This window comes from Suncus etruscus, chromosome X (genome assembly GCF_024139225.1).
Source record: "Suncus etruscus isolate mSunEtr1 chromosome X, mSunEtr1.pri.cur, whole genome shotgun sequence".
In the NCBI taxonomy this organism is placed as follows: Eukaryota; Metazoa; Chordata; class Mammalia; order Eulipotyphla; family Soricidae; genus Suncus; species Suncus etruscus.
The window spans coordinates 63,022,298-63,046,280 of NC_064868.1; the positions used below are offsets into that span (position 1 = coordinate 63,022,298).

Below are 23,983 nucleotides of genomic sequence, written 5' to 3' on the forward strand. Positions count from 1 at the left end.
AATTAAAAATAAAATTCACAGCAAAATAAACTCAACCTAAAAATGACACTCAACTGAATTAAAAATATTTGTGGGGCCTGGAGAGATAGCACAGTGGCGTTTGCCTTGCAAGCAGCCGATCCAGGACCAAAGGTGGTTGGGTTCGAATCCCGGTGTCCCATATGGTCCCCCGTGCCTGCCAGGAGCTATTTCTGAGCAGACAGCCAGGAGTAACCCCTGAGCAACACTGGGTGTGGCCCAAAAACAAAGCAAAATTTGTGTACAATCTATCAGATAAAATGTTTATATCAAAGATCTATAAAGCAGGGACTGGAGAGACAGCACAGCGGTAAGGTGTTTGCTTTGCATGCAGAAGGATGGTGGTTCAAATCCCAGTATCCCATATGGTCCCCCGAGCCTGCCGGGGGCGATTTCTCAGTGTAGCGCTAGGAGTAGTCCCTGAGTGCTGCCGGGTGTGACCCCCCCCCCCAAAAAAAAAAGATCTATAAAGCACTCACACACCTAACAATACAAAATTCTACATCCCAACAACTGGGATTAGAAGATAAAACAGGGGGCCAGAGAGATAGCATGGAGGTAGGGTGTTAGCCTTGCATGCAGAAGAAAGGTGGTTCGAATTCTGGCATCCCATATTGTCCCCCGAGCCTGCCAGAAGTGATTCCTGAGCTTAGAGCCAGGAGTAATCCCTGAGCGCTGCCGGGTGTGACCCAAAAAACAAAAACAAAAAAATAACAAAAAAAGATGAAATAGGAACTTCCCCAAACATAATACATTGGTGGCCAACAGGAATATTAAAATGTGCCCTTAATCACTCATTATTAGAGCAATTCAAATCCAAACAACATTCAAATAGCGTATCCTGTCATTGAGAGTGACATACATCAAAAAGCTTTGAAGCAGCCAGTGTTGAAAGATTGTGGTGAGAACTCATCCACTGTTAGTGGGAATGTCATCTGTTTCAGACTTTATAGAAAGATATATGGTGATATCTAAAAAATAGGACTAGGACTCATATGAAATCCAGCAATATCATTTCCTGGCATCTATTCCTAAAACACTATTAACTGTTACTTCTTGCCTAGAGCATTGTAGCAGTTTTCTAGCATCACCACCATTCCAATCTGCAGTGCATGCATCTATGGTCCATTATCCATCGTTGGGTGTTAGGATTGTACTAAGTGTTGCAATGAGCATAATTAAACACATATCCTTTTTGATTACTCCTGGCTGGCTCTTTGGGGATTAAACCAACTTTGTCAAGTTCTTTAACTCTGTAGCAGCTCTCTGGCTCTATTTAAATAGTTTTTTGAGCCCTACATTGGTGATAAGGTATAAATCTTGGCTTTGTGCTCAGGGATTATGCTGGGAGTGGCTAGGCTGACCATATGGGATTCTGGGAGTCAAATCTACATGAAAGAAAAACTTCCTACTCACTAAATTACCTCTCAGCCCCTCTCTAGCTCTATTTTTTGTTTTGTTTTGTTTTTTGGGTCACGCCCGGCAGCGCTCAGGGATTATTCTTGGCTCTATGCTCAGAAATCACTCCTGGCAGGCTCGGGGACCATATGGGATGTCGGGTTTCAAACCACCATCCTTCTGCATGCAAGGCAAACACTTTACCTCCATGCTATCTCTCTGGCCCATCTAGCTCTATTTTTTAAATATGGGGGGAAAGGGCACATCTGGCAGTGCTCATGCAAACAATATGTGGTGATGGAGATTTGAACCATGGTAGTGCATCTTGCATTATATAGAAGGATCCTCCTATATTATCCTTTGGTCCTCCTTGTCAAATTTTAAGCTTGTTGAGAATAAGGAAAAGGTGATCATATTCCTAGTACCTAACATATAACCTGGTACTTAGTAGGTACTCAATCCATGTTTGAGTAATAATAGGTTCCCCATCACTTGTGTCATAAAGTAGGTACATTTTTGAATGTATTTTTACAAATAAAGTTTGATTCCAACTGTCCACTAGGAAGTGGAACTACTGGGCTTCTCATCTTTCCCTGAAAATGGCCTGAGAAGATGAGCACAGCCATGTGTAGCCCTGGTAGCTCCCAGAAATTCCTGGGAGGTTTCTATAAAAGAAAAGATAAATATTAGAAGAAAGAAAAGAAATGAAAAGGAAAAAAGAGAAAATAAAAAGAAAGAGGGCTGGAGAAAGAGTACAACAGGTAGAGTGCTTGCCTTATATGAGGCCAATCTGTGTTTGACACTTGGCATCTCATATGGTGCAATTCTTGAATGCACAGCCAGGAGTAACTCCTGAGCATTGTTGGATGTCCCTTCAAAAAAGGAATACAAGACAAGTCTAAGACTCAGATTGACTTCCTAATGCATGATTCTAGCTTATACACCAATTGCTTTTAAAAAATTGATCTGTGTTTCAGTTGTTCCCTGTACCCTTCCTCCTTCAGCTGATGACATTGCTGCTTCATGGAATTCCAATGTATCTTCGGGACTATGATGATTTTCATTATCGAATTGTGAGCATCTTTAGAACATGAACAGGGTCCTTCTAATTTTTCTCCAGCAAGCAAATCCTGGTGTTTTGATTTTAGGCTACACCAGGTTGAGAAGCAAGTATCTGACTCCCTGGACCTGGTGATCCATTTTTGTTTTGTTTTGTTTGGGGGCCATTCCCAGAGGTACTCAAGGTTACTCCTGGTTCTGAACTCTGGAACCACTCCTGGCAGGCTAGAGGGAACTTATGGGTTTCCTGGGATCAATCCAGATAGGATGCATGCAAGGCAAGTACTTGCTGTACTATCTCTACCCACAGCATTGTTTCTTATCTGCATGTACCTGTGCACCTTTCCTCTTTGCCCTCAGAGCTTTGCCTGGGGCACACACTTGTTGCTTCAACAGTCACTTAATAACTTCACAGAGAAGCTTGGTTATGAAATAGCAGAGCATGGACCTCAACTGTTCTATGTAAAGTCTCCACACTCCTCTCCTCTGTGAATAATTTTCCACCTTATAGGAACCAGATAAATAGCACAGCAGGTTGTATCTGAACAACCTGGATTTGATTCCTGACATCTCATATGGTTCTCAGAGCAACACCCAGAGTGATCTCTGAGCTCATAGTGAGGAGTAAACAACTATGAACACTATGTGCGATGGCCCCAAAATGTAAATAAATAAATGAATAAATAAATGACTGCCTTATACTCTCTAATTCCTCACTTGATAAAAAGCCTTGGGTCTCCTTGTATACTGCTTCTGCTGCATTGTCCATCTGGTGAGGAGGATGTTCCTTGATACTTAGGCTTACAGGCACCATCATGCATAGTTCTTGTCTTTCCTCCTGATTCAGAAGCATGTTCCTGCTGGATGACCAGACCATACCCTGAAGCACTTGCTTCATGGGTGCACCTGATTGTCTAACTGGATCCACCCCCGTATATACATTGGACCCTGGATCAAGCATCTCCTCATGCCAAGTGACTCGTATTCTGAAGCTCCAGAATTCAGTGAATTCAGAGAAAACAAGTTGAGGACCCAATTTAAGTCAGATAAAAAGTCCTTTGTAAAAGTCCCAGGAGGGAAAGGATTCTGGAGCTCTCCAGTTTTTAGGATATAAGCACTTTCCAAACCAATGCTGTGTTTTTAGACCCTGAGCCCACACTATGCCCCATGTTTCTAGAGCTATGCAGATTTTGGCACAGCTTTTCTCTTCCCCTTCACTTTCTGACTCCCCAATTTGGTTCTGTTCTTTTCACATAGACCTTGAGGTATTGGAACTGGTCCTCTCAGATTCTGTTGTATTCATCTGATTTTCTTACTTTCCTTGCAAATTCAAGACTTTGTTCCCAGCTTTAGGTGGATTTACTTGTTTACCTTCTGTAGGCTCATTTTATAAACTGAAGTTTCTGAATTCTTTGTTTTCCCCACATACTTCCAGAGATTCTCCATAAATCACAGGACTAGTGGCACTAAGGATTAAAGGTTAATCTTCCACATGGCTTCCAAGGTCCCAGGCCCCTGTATCTTGCTAACCTCTTGACACCACATCTCCTACCACCCCTCTTTCTCCACTAGCCCTGTGATCCTGTCTGTAGAAATTTGGCATTTTTGTTTCTTGTCATTTCAGCCCTTTTCATGAGCCTGAACCTGCAAAACAGCTTTTTCCTTCTTTCATTCTTTCCTTGGCTGACAAATACAGTTTTAAAAATCCAGTTGATACTCTTGTGTAGATGTATGTTTGTATCATGGCACCAAGATATCACTTCAAACAAAAGCCCCCAAATATTGCGACTTTTGTGGCAGGTAAGAAATGACTGGTATTTGAGGTTGGTCAAAAAAGGAGGAGCTGTAAAATTTTAACTTTTCTCCAGGAGATTGAATAAGAACTTAGAACTGTGAGATAGAAAAGCAAAGAGCTCAACGAGTTCCATACTACAAAACCTTTCCTCATCTTTCCAGGCAGAAAGTCATTCCCTTTCCTCCTCCATGCAATGTTTCCTTGAGATTTGTCTCTTGATAGATTGAGAGCTCCATCATAGGTACACATTTCTTTTCTTTATTTTAAGGACTTTTGGGCCACTTCTATGTTCAGATTTTATTCTTTGGGATCTATGCTCAAGGATCACTTCTGGAGGTTTTGGAGGATCATATGTGGCACTGGGGATTGTCCTAGGGTTGACTGCATGCAAAACAAGAGGCTTACTCTTTGTGTTATCTTACTCATCCCACTCGGCATTATTTGGAGTGAGAACAGGTCTTATTTAGAGGTTTTGAGGAAGCAAAGGGAGAGGATAAGAAAAAGAGACAGTAACACCACCAAGAGACAATGTACCCCTACTACATAAATTCAGAGGGCATAAATAGCCTAAAATATATTATATATTATTTTTAAAAGAATAGAATAGTAGGGCCGGAGAGATAGCATGGAGATAAGGTGTTTGCCTTGCATGCAGAAGGTCGTGGTTTGAATCCCAGCATCCCATATGGTTCCCTGAGCCTGCCAGGAGCAATTTCTGAGCATAGAGCCAGGAGTAACCCCTGAGCGCTGCAGGGTGTGACCCAAAACAAACAAACAAACAAACAAAAAGAACAGAATAGTAGGTATAATGGGCCATTTGGATTGGAGCTGGAGAGTAAGAGGGTGTGTTTAGAGTCGAAAGATTAACCACATTGACAAGGGAACACTTTAGACTTAGATGTGTAAATGGTATGGAGATACAGATGTGTCTATCAGTTTTTCTTTCTGTAATGCTCCAAATTAACAAACACACACACCTACACACACCCTTCATCGCAATAGCACAGTATTCTGAGGTTTTAAGTGATGAGACTAACTTGGGATGAATTTTATTGACTTTATTAAAACATTTAAATTGGATGGACCATAATTTGTACTGTTAAGGGTGGAGTTTTGTGCATATGATATTCCAAACACCACATCTTACACCAATGCCCCCAAACCCTAAAATTGCTGAGCAGTTAATGTCAATGTCAGAGTCAGCAATAATTCACCACACAGCTTCCTATACTTGTTTCTCTGTCTCCCCCAAATCCACTATACTTGGAATAGCAGGAAGGAAATCAGCCCACACCACACACCTTTTAACTTCAAGGAAGAATACTACTACTTGGCCCATTTATTTGCATAACTTTTATTTTTATTTACATCATCAGTATGGATGATTTTATTCCTCTCTACTTAGGAGCAATTGTCATTAGCAGCAGGATGGAAAGTCTGTAGTAAAGTCAAACTCATTTTGACCCAGCCACAGCTCTGGAAGCTCATTGGCTTGGTCCAGTCCCAGTTCCACCACCAGTGACATCAGCACCTCCTCATCCACTGGGTCTGAATCAATGATGGCAGTGCTTGGGGCATCATCAGGAAGGAGTGATCCTGCTCCATCAGCTTGATCCCCAATGCCCCTCAGGGACTCTTCCTCCTCAGGTTGATCTGGAGTGGTGATAGTCACTCCATGATATTGATTATTAAACTTCTGCAGTTGCATACTGGCCAGCAAGTGAGGGGAAGGGAGCAGGTTGAAGGGTTGGTTTTTATTGGGAAAGTTGGTGCCAGAACTTATCAGTGATGGAGATGGAGAACCTGAAGAAGTGACAGGACCTCCACTGGTGGCTATCCCTGGGTAGTGCAGGATGGCCAATGCTCTGCGATCTTTTGCCTCCAAGTTAGAGTAGGCCAAAAAGTTCTTCTCTGGCTTGGCATCCTGGAAGACAGAGAAAGTCTGAGTTCAAGGACCCTAGTTCCTGGCTGTTTTTTCACCATTCACTGGACTCCAGAAAGTATTTATACTATGTCTTTTTCTTTTTGGTTTTTGGGCCACACCCAGCAGTGCTCAGGGGTTACTCCTGGCTATCTGCTCAGAAATAGCTCCTGGCAGGCATGGGGGATCATATGGGACACCGGGATTTGAACCAACCACCCTAGGTCCTGGATCGGCTGTTTGCAAGGCAAACACCGCTGTGCTATCTCTCCGGGCCCTATACTATGTCTTATTTGTGGAAGTGGTAAGGAGGTAACAAGAGGCCCCTGGAAAGTTACTCTGTAGGTTCTGCACTCAAAAGTTACTCTTGCTGATGCTCAGAGGACCATATGAGATGGTAAAGATCAAACCCATGTTAGCTGCAAGCAAGGCAAACACCCTTCCTTCTGTAAGGTATCTCCAGCTCAACCATGTCTTTCTTAAACACAGCATTCCACAGTATTTCTTCTCAAACTCAGACTAACCATTTCAATGGCATGCTTCCACTCCATTGTCCTTCCTTGTTTGCTGGAGTGGCATTTTTCAATACCCCAAAAGGGTTTGATGGGACTCCATGTAGAGAAAATCTATTCTCATTCTCCCCAAATAAAGCCCTGAGGATGCTTTTCTGCCAAAGGGGAGTAAATCCTATATCTGGGAAGAACTACACCATGACTCTAGGTTAGTTTATCTTGCCACGCCTCAGGATATATATGTAAGAGCCAACATTACCTCCTTGGCCGTTGAGGAGCTACCTTTGACATCATGCACAATTCTTGACATAGCTGGCATTTCAGAGGTTAAATAAACTGCTGCAGATGCTGACCTGTATGTGAGATAGAAGAGAGAACATAGAATAAGAGCAGAGGCTTTACTGAATAAAAAATATATATCAGGGCTGGAGAGATAGCACAGCAGTAGAGTGTTTGCCTTACACGTGACTGACCCAGGATGAACCCAGGTTCGATCCCTGGCATCCCATATGGTCCCCCGAGCCTGCCAGGAGCTATTTTGAGTGCAGAGCCAGGAGTAATCCATGAGCACCGGTGGGTGTGGTCCCCAAACCAAATATATATATAAACAGACTAGGTCCAAAGCAAGGCAAGTTACAAGGCAAGGATGCTGACCGATGGAAGACCAGAAACAGTCTGATCTAAGTAAGGCTGTCTATCATTTGGAAACTTTGGCATGAGTTAGAGAGATGCTAAATTCAGCCAGATACCACCTAGACACCTCACTATGATCTACCACTTAAGAAGCACTATTACAGTGATTCCCCATCATCCAGCTAGAAAGCTGGGATTTTTACTGAAACTATAAGACAGTGGAAAAAGAGTCAGAGCACCAAGGACCAAAGAAGCTGAAGGCACCAGCCCAGGGAAAGCAAATGGCATGAGCTTAGATGTAAGCTGAGCAAAGTAGTCTGGGGGTTCTGAGACAGTCAAAGGGAAATTGAGGAGTGTCTCAAGTTCTTCCTAGGCACATTCCCACTCTTTTGCAGTGCTCTCAAGACACTGCAAGTCTGCAGTGATAGGTAGGTATAATTTTACCTAGAGGAAAACTGAAGCACAATAGCTTTTTAATTAGGTGTCTGTGGTTCTGGAAGCAGCATCTAGCGGTCCTTTACCCACCTCTTTCTGCTGACCATTGGCCAAAAGTGGGGGTGATCAAATCTGCTCACCAAGATATATTTCTCTGGCTCAAGTGTCAAAGAAGTAAAGTATGAGAACCAAAGAATCTTTAAAGTAGAAGAAATGTTAGAAAAATAATTTGATAACTCTATTAATTTCTTTGCAAATTTGTTGTCAGTCTTTGTATAGGCTGGCCTATGGGATGAATTAGAGCTGTATCATTTTGTATTTATGGATAGTTCTTGGTTCTAAGAATCCCCAGGACCTTACCAAGGGTCTATCTAGGATCAGGGATGTGACACACTGGTAAAGCAGCCCTGGATTGTAATTCACACACACACACACACACACACACACACAGTCCTGGATTGTAATTCACACACACACAGCCCTGGATTGTAATTCACACACACACACACACACACACACACACACCCCTCTCAAAGTAAGAATTCTCCATGATAGCAACTGCTTTCCCAGCCTCCCTTTCCACACACACACACACACACACACACACACACACACACACACACACACACACACACACCCCTCTCTAATCTTTCTAACAAAGTAAGAATTCTCCATGATACCAACTGCTTTCCCAGCCTCCCTTTCCACAAGTGGTTATTAGGAATCTGCTCAATCACTTTTAGAAAGTGGCCACTTGCTGCCTCTTTTTATCTTCTTTGCACTACTTGCCCGGGAAGAGGCAAAAAAGAGAGAAATACAAGAGAGTGAAAAAAATCAGTTGCCACTCTGCTTAATTCTAAACTCTGTCCCTTGCTTCTAAACTCTGTCCCTTGCTTTTAGAGATTGAAAAAAATATTTCAAGGCACTGACCAATCCATGTGGTCTTCTAAGAGCCCAAACACCTCTGGTCCAAGGTAATTTTCATGTCCTCCCCAAATTAGGAGAAATTAGGGAGGTAGGGCGGCACAATCTCTTTCAGTTAACTATCCAGCCTCTCCTCTCCTTTATGCCACTTGCAACCCAAACGTTAAAAAAGAAAAAAAAAACATTTGATAGGGAAACAAAACAAAATTTGCAAAAATACAGAGTGAAGTGGGGTGAAAAAAAACAAAAACAAAAAAAGGAATAAATGGCGAGAATAAAAAAAAGTCTCGGGCCTGGAGAGATAGCGCAGCGGCGTTTGCCTTGCAAGCAGCCGATCCAGGACCTAAAGTGGTTGGTTCGAATCCCGGTGTCCCATATGGTCCCCCGTGCCTGCCAGGAGCTATTTCTGAGCAGACAGCCAGGAGTAACCCCTGAGCACCGCCGGGTGTGGCCCAAAAACCAAAAAAAAAAAAAAAAAAAAGTCTCAGTATCTCGGTTCCAATGTTTGTTCTTGGGGAAGATGATTTTTATATCTCCCTTTCAGACTTGCAGCTCCCATAATCAGTACCCTATTTCCTTTCAGCAACTCAATCCGCGTCCCAACACCCCTCTCAGAGTCTGAGCTCGGTAGGCGCTCAGGAAGTGAGATTTCTCTCAAAACGCAATCGCATTTCGACCGGAATCCTTGCCTTGCTTTCTGGATTTTCTCCCTTTCTCCCCTCGGCCATCAAGCCTGTTTGAACTCTTTTACTTGACAGCGAGGAAATCTCGCCCATTTCACAATTCAAGCTTCAGGAGGCGAGGCAGCTCTGGAGCAACAAGTGCCGCTTTGCCGCCACCGGTGCCTGGCGGCTCAGCTCCATCAACAGTTCCCGGTCGGAGAAGTAGGAAAATGGGAGCGGCAGGTTCAGAGGGGAGCGTCTTTGGCCAGTTGTGGGAAAAAAGAGTTACGATGGCATCAAATCTACCTGGATTGCCATTTTCTCACTCAGAAAGAAAAATGCTTAAAAAATGCAGCGAGTGAGTGACCGTGGCTTGGTTAGGACGCGCTTTAGCCAGGCGGGCCCGTTTTGCTACCTGAAAATGATAAAGACCCGTTGTTTCGGGACTGCCTTTCTCGCCGCATCCCAGGTGGAGCCACGGGAGCTGAGGGGGGCCCAAAGCATCCCAGCGCAGTGCGTTGCAAGCCCCGGACCTCCAGGGCCCTAACCATCTTTTCGCTCACGGAGAGATAAGAGAGATTCGAAACCCAGGAGCAGAGGGGGTGCTGAGTTTAGGCCGCCATGGCGAGTCTGCGGCCGGGTGGGATTTCAGTGCCCCGGGGCCGCATTCCTGGACCGCCCGCCGCCACTCTAGCAACACCCCAGAATCGACTGAACGCGCCCTCGGAGCACCGACACGACTACCGGCTGAGTTTCCCAGCCAGCCAAGCAGCCGATTGCCGGTCAGTATTAACGCACCTCTAAGAAAAAGAGAGAGAAGTTCGGTAACTTGCCCAAGGTCACAGTGCTAGAAAGTGGCGGAGCCGGGATTTGAAGCAGCGCCTGCCTGATTCCCAAGCATATGGCGTTCCTCGAAGCTGGGACTCTGCGCCGCCTGGCCGCGCCGCCTGTATTTATAGAGAGAGGGGTGTGGGCGTGTGTGTGGGCGTGCGTACAGAGTGGGGAGCCGAGGTCGATTGGATAGTAAATGCAACTTGGCCAAATTTGCTAATTTGCTCAACTCGGTTGAAAAACCCCGCTCACTTTCAGTCCCCGAAGGAAATCTGAGCTTTGCAACCCCCAGAGCCGAGCCAGATGCGGTTCCAGCGTTGAGAGAAGTCGATGGAAGCCAAACTTACGGTAAGAGCGCGAGCGCGGCGAGAATAGGTGCTCTGGTCTCCCCAGATGCAGCGGGAGCCCGGCACCTTTGGCCTGCTGGCGGGCGCCTGATGAGCTGAATGGATCGCTGACAAGCTAGCGGGCCATGGCACCTCCGCTTTCCAGAAGGACAGTTTTCAAATAGAAAACAAGTACCTCAGAGTGTCCCGGGCCCCCGATAATTCCTGGTGCCATCACCCAGCCCAGAGCCCTATCCGGCGGCGCGACTCACCTCTGCAAACCGCCTGCCCTGGAGAGAGAAGCTCCAAACTCACAGAACTGGGGACGAAGTGGAGGAGCCCCAGCCCTTGGCAGTACGTCGTTGACTAGAGCCTATTGCGCTCAGTGCTACACGATCCCGGGGCGCCAGAGCAAACAAACCCCACACAGCTGTGCGCCGCCGCCGCACCGAACCTTACGGAACTAGGCAGGATTGGGTCTCCTTGGTGCCCGCCTGCCAGGCAGCTTCAGCGCCTGACTCCTGGGCGGTGCGGTGACGACCACAGCGTTCTCCCCGGCTCTTAAACCCTCACTGTCGCCAGGAGAGTCTTGACGCACACACGGCAGATATGTGATAGGAATCCTACGAAGGACAGGTCCTCACCCTTTCACTTACCCTCTCTCCCCATTTCGACGTCTTTAGAACCCGTTTAGTGCATTTTTAGCATAGGTCCTGGATCGCGGGCGAGTTGATGGCAAAATATGAACTGGATGCTCACCGAGGGCCAGAGATGGTGCTGTTTTTTTTTTTTTTTCCCTTTTCCTTCGGCTCTCTCCCTCCTCTCTAATGATCCCTTGCGGGTTAACTGCGGGTGGTTGGCCGGGTCGATGGAGACTCCTCTTGGTGGCTCAATGGTCCCCTTCTGCAGCTGTGCCCCTGGGAACATTTTATAGCGGTGGGTGGCGTGTGTGGCCCTTTAAAACCGCTCAAGCTGGTGCAGTCATCGCGGGTTGTGAGAAAGCAAAGGGCCTGGTGGGGAACGGAGTCCGAATGGTCCCCTGGGCCCTGTGGCACCAGAGATGGGCTGCGGTTTTTTGGGCAGGACGGGCAGGCCCAGGCCATGGGCATCCCATGCTTACTTGGATCACTGGTCCTCGCTGCGCTTTTAATGCTGACACGGGGCTGGGGTGGGGGCTGGAGTCCTGGACACGGTTTCTCCCTACGGACCTGCATGGACTTGCCCAATAAATTCCACTTAGTGGGCCCGGAGAGATAGCACAGCGGCGTTTGCCTTGCAAGCAGCCGATCCAGGACCAAAGGTGGTTGGTTCGAATCCCGGTGTCCCATATGGTCCCCCGTGCCTGCCAGGAGCTATTTCTGAGCAGACAGCCAGGAGTAACCCCTGAGCACCGCCGGGTGTGACCCCCCAAAAAAAAACAAAAAAAAATCCACTTAGTAATTTTTCGGAGGAGAGCTGTTAGTGTCTGTTTTCTGAATTAAATCTAGCGGGTGGCCAAAGGGAGCTTCAGGTGTAGGGGAAAGAGTTAAAGGCTCAGTGAATGACCCTCAGGAGAGGGACGTTTGTTCGCTGGGCCACTCGGGGCATGATCGGTTAGGTTGTTTATTTTTGGTTTTGCGGGGCTTTCTGAGAGCTTGTCTGCCCCTTGAGGTTGCACCATCATCCTTGTTGAAGGACTGAGGCGGGGATTTCCTCTTTATCCCCTTAAAGTCTTCAGAGTCAGAACAGAAACTATCAGTCAGACAGCGCTGGGGTTGGGGGGAGGAATGAAAACGTTCTTAAGTGGTCATCAGGGCGGAAGGAGGCTGGTGGGATGCGACTAGAATTGTTGCATTCCAGGATTGTGCTGCCAGGTGCAGTTCACTAGGCTTGCTGAAAAGCCAGGAACAGAGGCAGCTGGGTTTCGGAGAACTTGCGCCGGTGCTTCAGGGGATTAGTCCTGCCTTTCCATGATGCCAGGTTATTTTATTATGGTTGTGTAATCATTTTCCATCTAGCAAGAATAATGTTTTGCATATGGAACACATCTTTCTTGAGCCAGTATTAGCTTAACTGGAAAGAGCTCATTGTCTCCTCCAACTCAAGTGTTTCTTGTGGCTAACAAGCTTCACCTCTTATGGAAGGTGATCAAGATTACCTCTTCATTAACCTTCCTTTTTATAACACGCCCCTCAGCAACAACTCACTTCATAAACACTTTGTATAAAGTCTTCTCTTTTATGGAGCTAGAGCAGTGGCTCAAGAGGTAGGGCATTTGCCTTGCCTGTGCTAACCTAGGAGGGACTGCAGTTCAATCCCTGGGCGTCCCATATGGTTCCCCCAAGCCTGGAGCGATATCTGAGCGCATAGCCAGGAATAACCCCTGAGCGTTACCGAGTGTGGCCCCAAAACCAAATAAAATAAAGTCTTCTCTTTTAGCAAAGTCTTGAGATAAGAAAAAGTTTGTGTGTGTACGTAGTGTGCAATGGAGGTGTGTGTTTGTCATGAAGTTATTTTCTTTTTTTTTTCATGAAGTCATTTTCACATGTTGTCTTAATTGGATTTGATGATCCAGAGGTCTGTTTCTTTCTTTCTTTTTTTTTTTTTTGTTTTTTTTTTGTTTTTTTTTGTTTTTTGGGCCACACCCGGCGGTGCTCAGGGGTTACTCCTGGCTGTCTGCTCAGAAATAGCTCCTGGCAGGCACGGGGGACCATATGGGACACCGGGATTCGAACCAACCACCTTTGGTCCTGGATCGGCTGCTTGCAAGGCAAACGCCGCTGTGCTATCTCTCTGGGCCCCAAAGGTCTGTTTCTTTCTTTACTTTTTAAGTATCCCCAGGGACCCTACATTTGATCTTCGGACAAAGTTCTGTTTGTTGATGTACTAAACTGATAAAAAGACAAATAACAAATAAAGGATAATCAAGGTCTACAACCTGAGGAAAGCTGGGCCCAAGACTCTGGACTCCAGGTTAACCAATTCCATAGCCCTCTAAGCTTCTTTGCACATCTCCATTTCTTTCCTTCACATTGCCTCATCACAAACCCTAATACCTAGCACATACCACATATCATGGAGTAACAAAGATTCTGTTTCTTCTGTGGTTACCTTTAAGAAAAGGCAGAATCTGTTGGGATCCCAAAGCTTGACTACTTTTGTTTGGAAACCTTACTTCAAGCTATTTTGGTTGCTTGAGGTGAGCTGCTTTAGGCTTTCAAGTTGTGTAGTCCTAATTTGGATTTATCTCTACCCTCCCTCTCAACTCTTTAGCTCCATCCCACCTCACCCTCTCTGCTCCCTGAGCTGTTTTGGATACCAGGACAGCAATCTGACAGCAGGCTCCAGATCCGAGAGGTGGTGGATCCACTCTCCATTTATTGGATGGCTCCCAGGTCAATTGTTAGAAAGGCATAAATTCATCTGGAATTCTGGAGTACCCCGCAGCAATTGCTTAACAGCCAGCATCTTCCTCTACCTGGACCTTTCATGGGCAGGAAAAGAAGCATATTCCATTCAAGTTAAGTTCTATGATGGTCAAGTTCTATGCTCAGGTTCTAGAAGGGTCTCCCTACTGGAGATTTCCTATCATCATTTTCTTTGTCCAGCTGCTGGGGAGAACAGAAAAGAAAGGGCCAGGGACCTGAGAGATAGCATGGTGGTAAGGTGTTTGCCTTGCATGCAGAAGGTCAGTGGTTGGAATCCCGGCATCCCATATGGTCCCCTGAGACTGCCTGGAGTGATTTCTGAGCATAGAGTCAGGAGTAACCCCTGATCGCTGCAGGGTGTGACCCAAAAACAAACAAACAAAAACCAAAACAAAACAGAAAGAAAGGGCCTTGGAGCACTCAGCGTTTGCATATGCACACCATTCTTTTAAAAAGGGAGATGGGAGAGGTGAGTTGCCAAGGCTATGAGAGAACAAAGGAGACATTTCCATTTCTGTGCAAATATGTCTGGATCACTGACTTCCCAGTGGCTCCCACAGAGATCAGGGCTTAACTCTTATCTTCAACTTGTCAACTAGATCATGTGGTCTGGCAGCCAGGAGAGGACAGGAATGCCCTTCTCACCCTCTCCTGTGTGCAGCAGTAGCCTGATGTGGCCCCATTATCCCCATCTCTCTCTTTTTGGTGGGTTGGGCCACACCTAGAGGTGGTCAGAGGTTACTCTTGGCTCTGCACTCAGGAATTACTACCAGCGGTACTGGGGACCATACAGATGCCGGAGATCAAACCCTGGTTGGCCTGCATGCAAGGCAAATGCCCTACCCACTGTACTATAACTCCAGCCCCAATTCCACATCTCTTTATTTTCTCTTTTTTTTTGGGGGGTCACACCCAGCAGCGCTCAGGGGTTATTCCTAGCTCAATACTCAGAAATCACTCCTGGCAAGCTCGGGGGGGGGGGGGGGGAAACCATATAGGCTGCCAGGATTCGAACCACCATCCTTCTGCATGCAAGGCAGACACCCTACCTCCATGCTATCTCTCCGGCCCCTCTTTATTTTCTTGATAGTCTTGTGAGGTAGAGTTTACTAAAGGTGAATGGAGTCCAGGAAATTTGCCCAACTGGCCTTAGCTGGGAGACCTGGTTTTTGAATCCTAGTCAGGCTGACATTCATTCCCTTGCCATGCCCCTCCCTCTGGTACCTTGGAGGGCCAGAAGGTCATAGAGCTGGTGATCAAGAATTCAGGTTCAGAAGTTAGTTCTATTGGCTTTAAATTTCTGCTCTGCCATCTATGTGTGATCTTATGTCAAATGATTGCTCTTGGTCTTTGTTTTCTCATCTGCTAAATGGCAATAATAATGGTTCCAATTCTGATGTTGCTGCAAGGAAACTGGCTGTTGCCTACTGTGTAAGTGGCCAGTATATGCTGTTAATTGTGTCTTCTCATTATTTTCCTGTTACCTAGCCTTTCCTCTCTTCACATACCTCTGTTTCAATAAAACTTGCTGACTAATTAATTTAAAAATCATGTCCCCCCAATAAAAACCATGTTCTAGGAGCTGTGAGACAGTTCAAATGCTCATCGTGTGCTAGGACTACAGTTCTATCCTGTACCCCTGAATGCTCCCAACCCATTCCAAAGAATTCAGAACAGTCAGGCACACAAGGCTTTGAAAATCCCTGGGAGTACCCTTATGTGAGAGTAGATGAAGATCTATAAACCTAGGAAGAATAGGGAGAAGATGCAATTTTATTCTCCAAGTATACTTTCCAGAACTAAAGACTATGTAAGTACTGTACATACTCGTGTATAAGCCAACTCGAGTATAAACTGACCCCCTTAATTTTACCCTAAAACTGGGAAAACTTAGTGACTCGAGTATAAGCCGAGGTGGAAAATGCAGCAGCCACTGGTAAATTTCAAAAATAAAAATATATACCCAAAATGATTACAAGAATTGAGGAATTAGTAAATAAATAAGTAAATAAATAAATACATGATTACATTTACAGTACATTATTGTTTGATATACTGTATACCATTAACATAGCACATTAACCCGTAGTATTCAATGGCAACTTTAATCAAGTGAATAAACCATTTAGGACAGTAAAACATTGTTAATAAATGGTTAAAAATCCTGATTTCTTATACTCCAAAACCCCTGATTATAAGGATTCAGGATTTATAAACATTTATTTATATGACTTTACTACCTTAAATGTGTTTTTCACTTAATTAAATGTGCCATTGAATATTGTGAGTTAAATAGTTCAGTGGCATACAGTTCAGTTCAGCCACCTACCTCTTCAGCTCAGCTGCAACCTGTGGACTGAGCTCAAGCACTGCCCCCTCCAGCAGATGGCAGAAAACAACTGGAGACATACAACTGTATGACCTGAGTATAAGCCGAGTTTGTTTTTTTTTTGGCACAAATTTTATGCCGGCTTATACTCGAGTATATACGGTATATTAGGGAGTGATAAAAATGATTACTTTTTACAGGGCATCTTGTAAACTTAGAGTGGTCTTTAGAAATGTACTCAATATGCATGTAGCAAAATTAAAAAAACCTAAGTACTCACTATGGTTAAAACTGTAAAAAAATCTAAATATTTATGGTAAGGGAATGTTCTTTGGTACCCAGATATGAAAACAAAATCCTTGATTTCAAACACTCATTTATTCATAGACATACACTCGAATCTTAGGTTACACCTTCTTTTACCTAAAACAAAGATCATTCATAGTTCCTTTGTATGTTTGTTTACAACTTGGATTTACCCCAAAGCAGAAATTGTCTTACTTATAAATCTGGGGGGGACTGGCTGAGGATTGCCTGAGCTGTTTGTTCTTTTTTTTTTTTTTTTGGTTTTTGGGCCACACCCGTTGACGCTCAGGGGTTACTCCTGGCTATGGGCTCAGAAGTTGCTCCTGGCTTGGGGGACCATATGGGACACCGGGGGATCGAACCGCGGTCCGTCCAAGGCTAGCGCAGGCAAGGCAGGCACCTTACCTCTTGCGCCACCGCCCTGCCCCGAGCTGTTTGTTCTTACTGCCCCACACAGAGGTGATCTCTATAGTCAATAAAGACAGCAGTTCTGTCAGGCAGCAGGGATAGATATGAGATAGAAAACTGCCAGACTATATGTTTTTCATCTTCAGCCTGGGCTGGATTATTTATTGCATGACCCTGATTTAGATTCATTCACTTAGGGTTGGAAATACAGCAAGTGGGGTGATTTTACATTTAAACAAAATACCAAATAAAATGATGGGCACAAAATTTTTATGTATGATGTTAAGTTGCAAATAACACAAAGAATAGAACATTTAATACTATGTTTTCTTTTTTTTTTTTTTTGGTTTTTGGGCCACACCCGGTAACGCTCAGGGGTTACTCCTGGCTATGCGCTCAGAAGTCGCTCCTGGCTTGGGGGACCATATGGGACGCCGGGGGATCGAACCATGGTCCGTCTCCTAGGCTAGCGCAGGTAAGGCAGGCACCTTACCTCCAGCGCCACCGCCCGGCCCCTAATAATACTATGTTTTCAACCATGAATGAATATGGGTAATGAAGCAATGGTCTGGAAAACATAATGGTGTCAGTAGGGTGGTAGCATCATAAATGACTTTTTTCTCTTTATTTTATGTTATGAGATATGATTATGTTATTCCTATTTAAGTTTTTAGTTAATAGATGGCATAAACAGCATGCTTGCACTTATGTTATAATTATATTATTATAGAAAAATATTAGAAGTAATGACACCAGAATGTTAACAGTGATTATAATTAAATAGAGGAATAATGAGTGATACTTTGTTTTCTTTTTATTATTTTTCTGCATTATGATTGTTTAAGAGTTTATAATGTTTGGAAATTTTTATAGTAAATATTTTGGGGTCCTCTCAAGCCATGTTCAGGGTGCCTGGAAATCACTCCTGGTTATTCTTGTAGCCAATGCAATGTCAAGGATCAAACCTGGAGACAGTACACAAGTCTTTTGCACCAGTTTATTGAACCATCTTTTGGCCCTCATAGGAATTTCTGTTTATGTATTTATTTTGGCTTTGGGGATGCATTGCATTCAGCTGTGTTCAGGGACTGCTCCTCATTCCATGCTTGGGGGTTATTTTGGATCCTCAGGGAACCAGGTCACTTTTGGCATAGAATCTGGGCCTCCCAAGTGTAAAGCATGCAAACGGGCCTTTTGTGCTATCTCTCCATTCTTCTGTAATGATATTTTAAAAGGGGTTTGCACACATTCTCTCTTTTAATCTTTTACCCATTTAGTAACTGTTGATTTTCTTCAGTTAACATGAAAGATACTCATTTCATTACTAATTTCATTTCTTGGTTACATAGCTAGGATGTGAAGAAGCTAGGATGTGAATGAAGTGGAGGAACCACTTCCTAAGGAGTTCAGTAAGTTCCTAAGTAGAGATCCTCACTACATCTCAGTTGCTTTATTCAGATCATAACTGGTAGTGCTCAGGGTGTATTACTGGTTCTCTGCTCAGGAATCACTCTTGGAATGCTTAGGGGATCATTTGAGGTGCTGGAAATCGATCGTGGGTTGGCCACATGCAAGACAAACACCCTACTCACTGTACTATCTCTTTGTTCTTCCAGTTTCATCCTTTTAATAATTAAAAATAATCACAGTGTGGGTATCTAAATAGCTACTATTCAGAATTTAGGAATAATCCAAAAAGTAGCAGAAGGAAAACATAATCCAACAGGATCACAGTTAACTTTTTGGTGATTGACATTAAGAATTTATCTCTGCTCATACTCCAGAGTAATGTGCTGCAGGAAAACATTTCCTTTTTTTTTTTTTTTTTTTTTTTTTTTTTTGTTTTTTGGGGCCACACCCGGCAGTGCTCAGGGGTTACTCCTGGCTGTCTGCTCAGAAATAGCTCCTGGAAGGCACGGGGGACCATATGGGACACCGGGATTTGAACCAACCACCTTAGGTCCTGGATCGGCTGCTTGCAAGGCAAACACCGCTGTGCTATCTCTCCGGGCCCAACATTTTCTTTCTTTTTTTTGGTTTTTGGGCCACACCCGGCGGCGCTCAGGGGTTACTCCTGGCTATCTGCTCAGAAATAGCTCCTGGCAGGCACAGGGAACCATATGGAACGCCCGGATTCAAACCAACCAAGGAAAACATTTTCTTAGTGAGAATGGTGAGTCATTCCTAGACTGCAGCTCTAGGGCATGGTGGAAATTGTAATCATCATTCCATTATTCCCCAGTGCCATACTGTAGTCTGTTTGGCTTTTGTTTAAGGACCATATTCAGCAGTGCTCAGGGCTTACCCCTGGCTCTGTGTTCAGTGAACACTCCTGAGAAGACTTGGAGGTTGACTGGGTTGGCTATGTGCAAGGCAATAACCTGTCCACTGTACTATCTCTCTAGCCTACAAATACTGCAGTCTGAATCACAGTTCTTTTTTTTTTATTTTGATTATATTGGCTTACATATCTTTCACATTAGTATTTTAGGTACATATCAACATTGATTTTTTTTTGGGCCACAACCGGTGATGCTCAGGGGTTACTCCTGGCTGTCTGCTCAGAAATAGCTCCTGGCAGGCACGGGGGACCATATGGGACACTGGGGTTCGAAACAACCACCTTTGGTCCTGGATCGACTGCTTGCAAGGCAAACACTGCTGTGCTATCTCTCTGGGCCTACATATCAACATTGAATCAGGGGAATACCCACCACCAAATTTGTCCTCCCCCATCCCCATTCCCTTCATGCAACCCATATCCCCTACTATCACCCCCTGGGCTGCTAGAGTAGGTGGTCCCCTCTTTGTCTAGCTTACTATTAGTGATCATATATCTGTTTGGTCCTGGTACCCTCCCTTGTTTCCCCTTCTATTTAAGAGGCGCAGCTAGATAAATCGAGTTATGTGGTTTTGTTTGAACGAAAGAAAAGAAATAGAATGGGGTAAAGTAAATAAATAAATAAAATAAATAAAAATCAAATAAGCTGAAAATGGGCGGAGTCCTTCTAGAGGCTTTCAACCTCAGTTTGAGAGAGGACACAAAAAAGGTAATTGAAACACTACAATAATACAGAAAGAAATATCAAATTAAATATCCAGTGAGCACGACAGCAATAAAGACAAGCACCACACAATAGTCTCGGTCCTGAAATCAAACCATGCTAGAGTGCAAAAAGAAAGAGAAAGAGAAAATAAAATAAAATAAAATAAAATTGGAGACATCAACTTCAATATCTACACCAAAATAAAGAAGTCAAAAAAATCAATCAATCAATATATATGTGGATAAAATGATTATTTTGTGCTTTTTATCTTTTCCCTCCTGCATAGGCACAGTAACTATTGGGGATATTATAGAGGAGATTATATAGGAGATTCAGGGTTTCTCCACCCCTAAAGTATACTGTCATGGGATTAACTATAGACTCCTTGCATGATCATTTACTCTCTTCTCAGTACTTTTATGGTGTATGGAAGACTTCTGCTTCATCATGGTAAAATCAGACCTCTGTTTCTAGAGATCTTGATGTCTGTACAGCTCAAGGAATGGAGCTTGGGGCTGGAGAGATAGCACAGTGGCATTTGCCTTGCAAGCAGCCGATCCAGGACCTAAGGTGGTTGGTTCGAGTCCCGGCATCCCATATGGTCCCCCGTGCCTGCCAGGAGCTATTTCTGAGCAGATAGCCAGGAGTAACCCCTGAGCACAGCCGGGTGTGGCCCAAAAACCAAAAAAAAAAAAAAGGAATGGAGCTTATTGAATCACAGTTCTTTTTAACGCTCTTCTTGTACGTACTCGATCCTGTTCCAATCTTTTTTTTTTTTTTTTTTTTTTTTGGTTTTTGGGTCACTCCCGGCAGCGCTCAGGGGTTACTCCTGGCTCTATGCTCAGAAATCACTCCTGGCAGGCTCAGGGGACCATGGGGAATGCCGGGATTTGAACCACCAACCTTCTGCATGCAAGGCAAATGCCTTACCAACATGCTATCTCTCCGGCCCCTATCCGGTTCCAATCTTAAGGAATGGTACTCATTGTGAAGAAATCCTTTTGGCTCTGGTTCCTTTATTATATGAAATTTCTCTTTAGAAGATCCCTTGCAAGCCTGTGAGTTTTCTACCATACCAAATGAAGCTATGCCTCCATTTTCACATGCGGAAGAAGCTGGTGAAACTAAAAGACAGGTTGGCCCTTACCAGAAAGTGATGAGATAATGTCTGTAGAGCTTTCCAGCCCCATGGAGCAAGGTACCCGAGCCTCCTGTGCTGATTGCTGCCAGCCTGGTCTGGCTGGCCTGCTTTGAGGGAGAGACACATTCTTCTGTTTCAGGCCAGCTTCTACTACTGTGCTAAAAATAGGACAGGGGAGTAGGAAAAGGAGAAAGGGAAAGAAGATGAAGAGGAGACCACAGATAATATCCAGGGCCACTTCAATCAGCTTGGAGATTGTAGTTTTTGTTTCCAGTTTACACAAATAGGTGGGAGAGTTTAAAAAGGGCCCCAAATTGAATGGATTCCTTACTTGGTTTCCTTTTGTTTATACATAATGGGGAAAACACAAATAAACAAAAACAGTTCTGGCCACTCAGCCAGTCTCTCACATATCTGAAAGGTGCTTTCATGGCTCTGCCATGGTGTATGGTGCTTTTTGATGTTCCCTTATAGCACTCAACTTCACAAGAACCCTAGGAAGTCAACACTATCAGCCTCACTTTAAAGAGGCCATTTGGGCAGAGAGAGGTGAAGTAATAAGCCCAAAATAATACCCCTAATAAGTTGTGACTTATAGCCAGGACTGAGGCTGGGATTCATGCCTAAAGCCTGTGTATCACAAAGTACCCTGAGCTCCATCAAGAGTGCTCCCTGTGCCTGAAGTGCTATGTGGATGCCCACATAGCCATCAATAAACCTTGAAAACTGCTTGGTGTGGCCCCAAAACTCCAAGACCCCCTCATACAAAACAGCATTTCTCTGAGAGGAACAAGTAGCAACATATAATACACCTTTGGGCTTTTTTTTTTTTTTTTTTTTTTTTTGTGGTTTTTGGGTCACACCCGGCAGTGCTCAGGGGTTATTCCTGGCTCCAGGCTCAGAAATTGCTCCTGGCAGGCACGGGAGGACCATATATGGGACGCCGGGATTCGAACCGATGACCTCCTGCATGAGAGGCAAACGCCTTACCTCCATGCTATCTCTCCGGCCCACCTTTGGGCTTTATTCAGCCTTTTCCTCAGGACACACAGTTTTTCTAGAGGAATGAAGTCTGAGTCATAGATATCCTAGTGTAGAGTGTAACTTGCACCTGTAAACCTGGAAGGCCTGCAAAGAGATGGGGCTGAGTCATCACATGTTTTCTGCCCTGTCCCAGATATTTAGGAATACCACACATAGAAATTTTATTCCTGCTAACTTTGCTTAATAAAATCAGTGGCAACATTTCCTGAGCATGTCTGAGTTGAAAGTCCCTCATTATTTTTAGCATGCCATCCTTATAGTCTCATCTAATATGCAGAGCAATTAGAGGGGTTGAACCAAAGCTTGGATGTCCTCATCACTATCTTACTGATAATGAAATTGACAAGTTGGCATGTCAACTGCTTAATATGTTTCTGTAACCTCTATGGTTTTTGTTTTGTTTTGGTGTGGTTTTGGGTGTTTAGATGCTGTACCCAGCTGTGCTCAGGGCTTATTCTTGGCTCTGCATTCAGGGATCACTCCTGGTAGGTTCAGGGGACCATATGAGATGCTAGAGATAGAACCCAGAAAGGAGACTTGCAAGGCAATCATCCTATTTGCTGTAGTATTACTACTGTTCTCTAGACCCTATGCTTTGGGCTGAAGATTTGAATAAGGCAGACTGGCACTAGAGATTCTCAGCTAGTGAATTCTAGGGATGCACTGACTTCTAAGTCATGCTCCTGGGACTAAACCTTAGAATTAATAACTGTCTTTCTATTAGTTCCCAACTCTCCTAACTACCCATACTAGGTGTGATTGCTGCTGTGTTGTCAGTCTCATTTTATAGATGAAAAAGAGGCTCATAAAGGTGAGTCAACCATGTTGACGTCACACAGCCAGCAAATGGAGATGTTGGACTTTGTATTAAGTTCTGTCATATTTCGTGTCCTTTCCCCATCTCTAAATATCTCGAGAGCCTTGCCTCTTCTAAAAACAATATCAGAGCTGGTGGGGCTGGAGAGACCATCTCATCTGAACTATTAGAAAGGAGCAAGTGAGTGCGGTATGAGAGCTAATTAGAGAGTGGTTCAAATTGGCTCCCTCAAAATTAAGAGAAGAGATACAGACTGAGCAGAAAGCAAAGTATTCAATGGAGAGAGAGAGAGAAAGAGAGAAGGAGAGAAAGCAATGGAAATGAGAGAAGGAGCAAAACAGTGAGAAAGCTTGAATGCCTGGGAAGAAAACAAGGCCAGGAAATCAATTGAAAGAAAAGGCACATAGTGGGGTGAAAGTAAAAGTGAATAGCCATGTGGAAGCAGTGGAAAACTCCACAGGGGCTATGTTTGTAAGGCAGTGGGGACTAGTACAACAGGCGCCTAGCTGCTACCAGCCAAGAACTGTCTGAGCCCAGGGCCAAACCAGAAAGAAGGCATGCCTCCCTCCATGAGCTCCCCTAAGAGACCTCTAGGAAGCTTTCAGCTGGGTAGGGGGTGACTGTCTTATCTCAACTCTGGAGGATTTTGCCTCTTAAGCACTCCAACAAGGATACTCTATTTGCATGCTTATATTTTCCTCTCTCAAGTGATATCTTTGAAGTCTTGTATATGAATGATTACCTGCCATGTTTAAATCCCAGGTTGCCTCACCCCAGCCTTGCCTGGTCTGAGAGCCCTAATAAGTGTCAGGCTGTGTTGTCATCAATTGACACACAGTAGGATTGTCTATGAGAGAAAATACCCAAATGTGCCCTCTATTCCCAGAGATATGACCCAATATGATAGAGTAGGGGATCCACCATCACATCAACATTTGCCCCAGCCCCAAGGCATCCCCTTCCTTGCTCT

At 44.5% G+C, this 23,983-nt stretch overlaps 1 protein-coding gene across 1 annotated transcript; it reads right to left on the minus strand.

Moving 5' to 3' along the window:
* Positions 1 to 5,600: 5,600 nt before the first annotated feature.
* CITED1 (Cbp/p300 interacting transactivator with Glu/Asp rich carboxy-terminal domain 1) lies at positions 5,601 to 10,943 on the minus strand. Its single transcript, XM_049767363.1, has 3 exons — positions 10,787 to 10,943; positions 6,963 to 7,056; positions 5,601 to 6,194 (listed from the first exon to the last, which is right to left on the minus strand). The coding sequence occupies exons 2-3, from the start codon at positions 7,020 to 7,022 to the stop codon at positions 5,688 to 5,690; spliced, it is 567 nt and encodes a 188-aa protein (XP_049623320.1). The 5' UTR covers positions 7,023 to 7,056; positions 10,787 to 10,943; the 3' UTR covers positions 5,601 to 5,687.
* Positions 10,944 to 23,983: the final 13,040 nt, after the last annotated feature.

Excerpts from the sequence above, each read along its gene's own strand:
- CITED1 (XM_049767363.1), bottom strand. The coding sequence starts at position 7,022 with ATGCCAGCTATGTCAAGAATTGTGCATGATGTCAAAGGTAGCTCCTCA. Across the intron at positions 6,195-6,962 it reads GCTCCTCAACGGCCAAGGAG|GATGCCAAGCCAGAGAAGAA; the intron begins GTAATGTTGGCT and ends TCTGTCTTCCAG.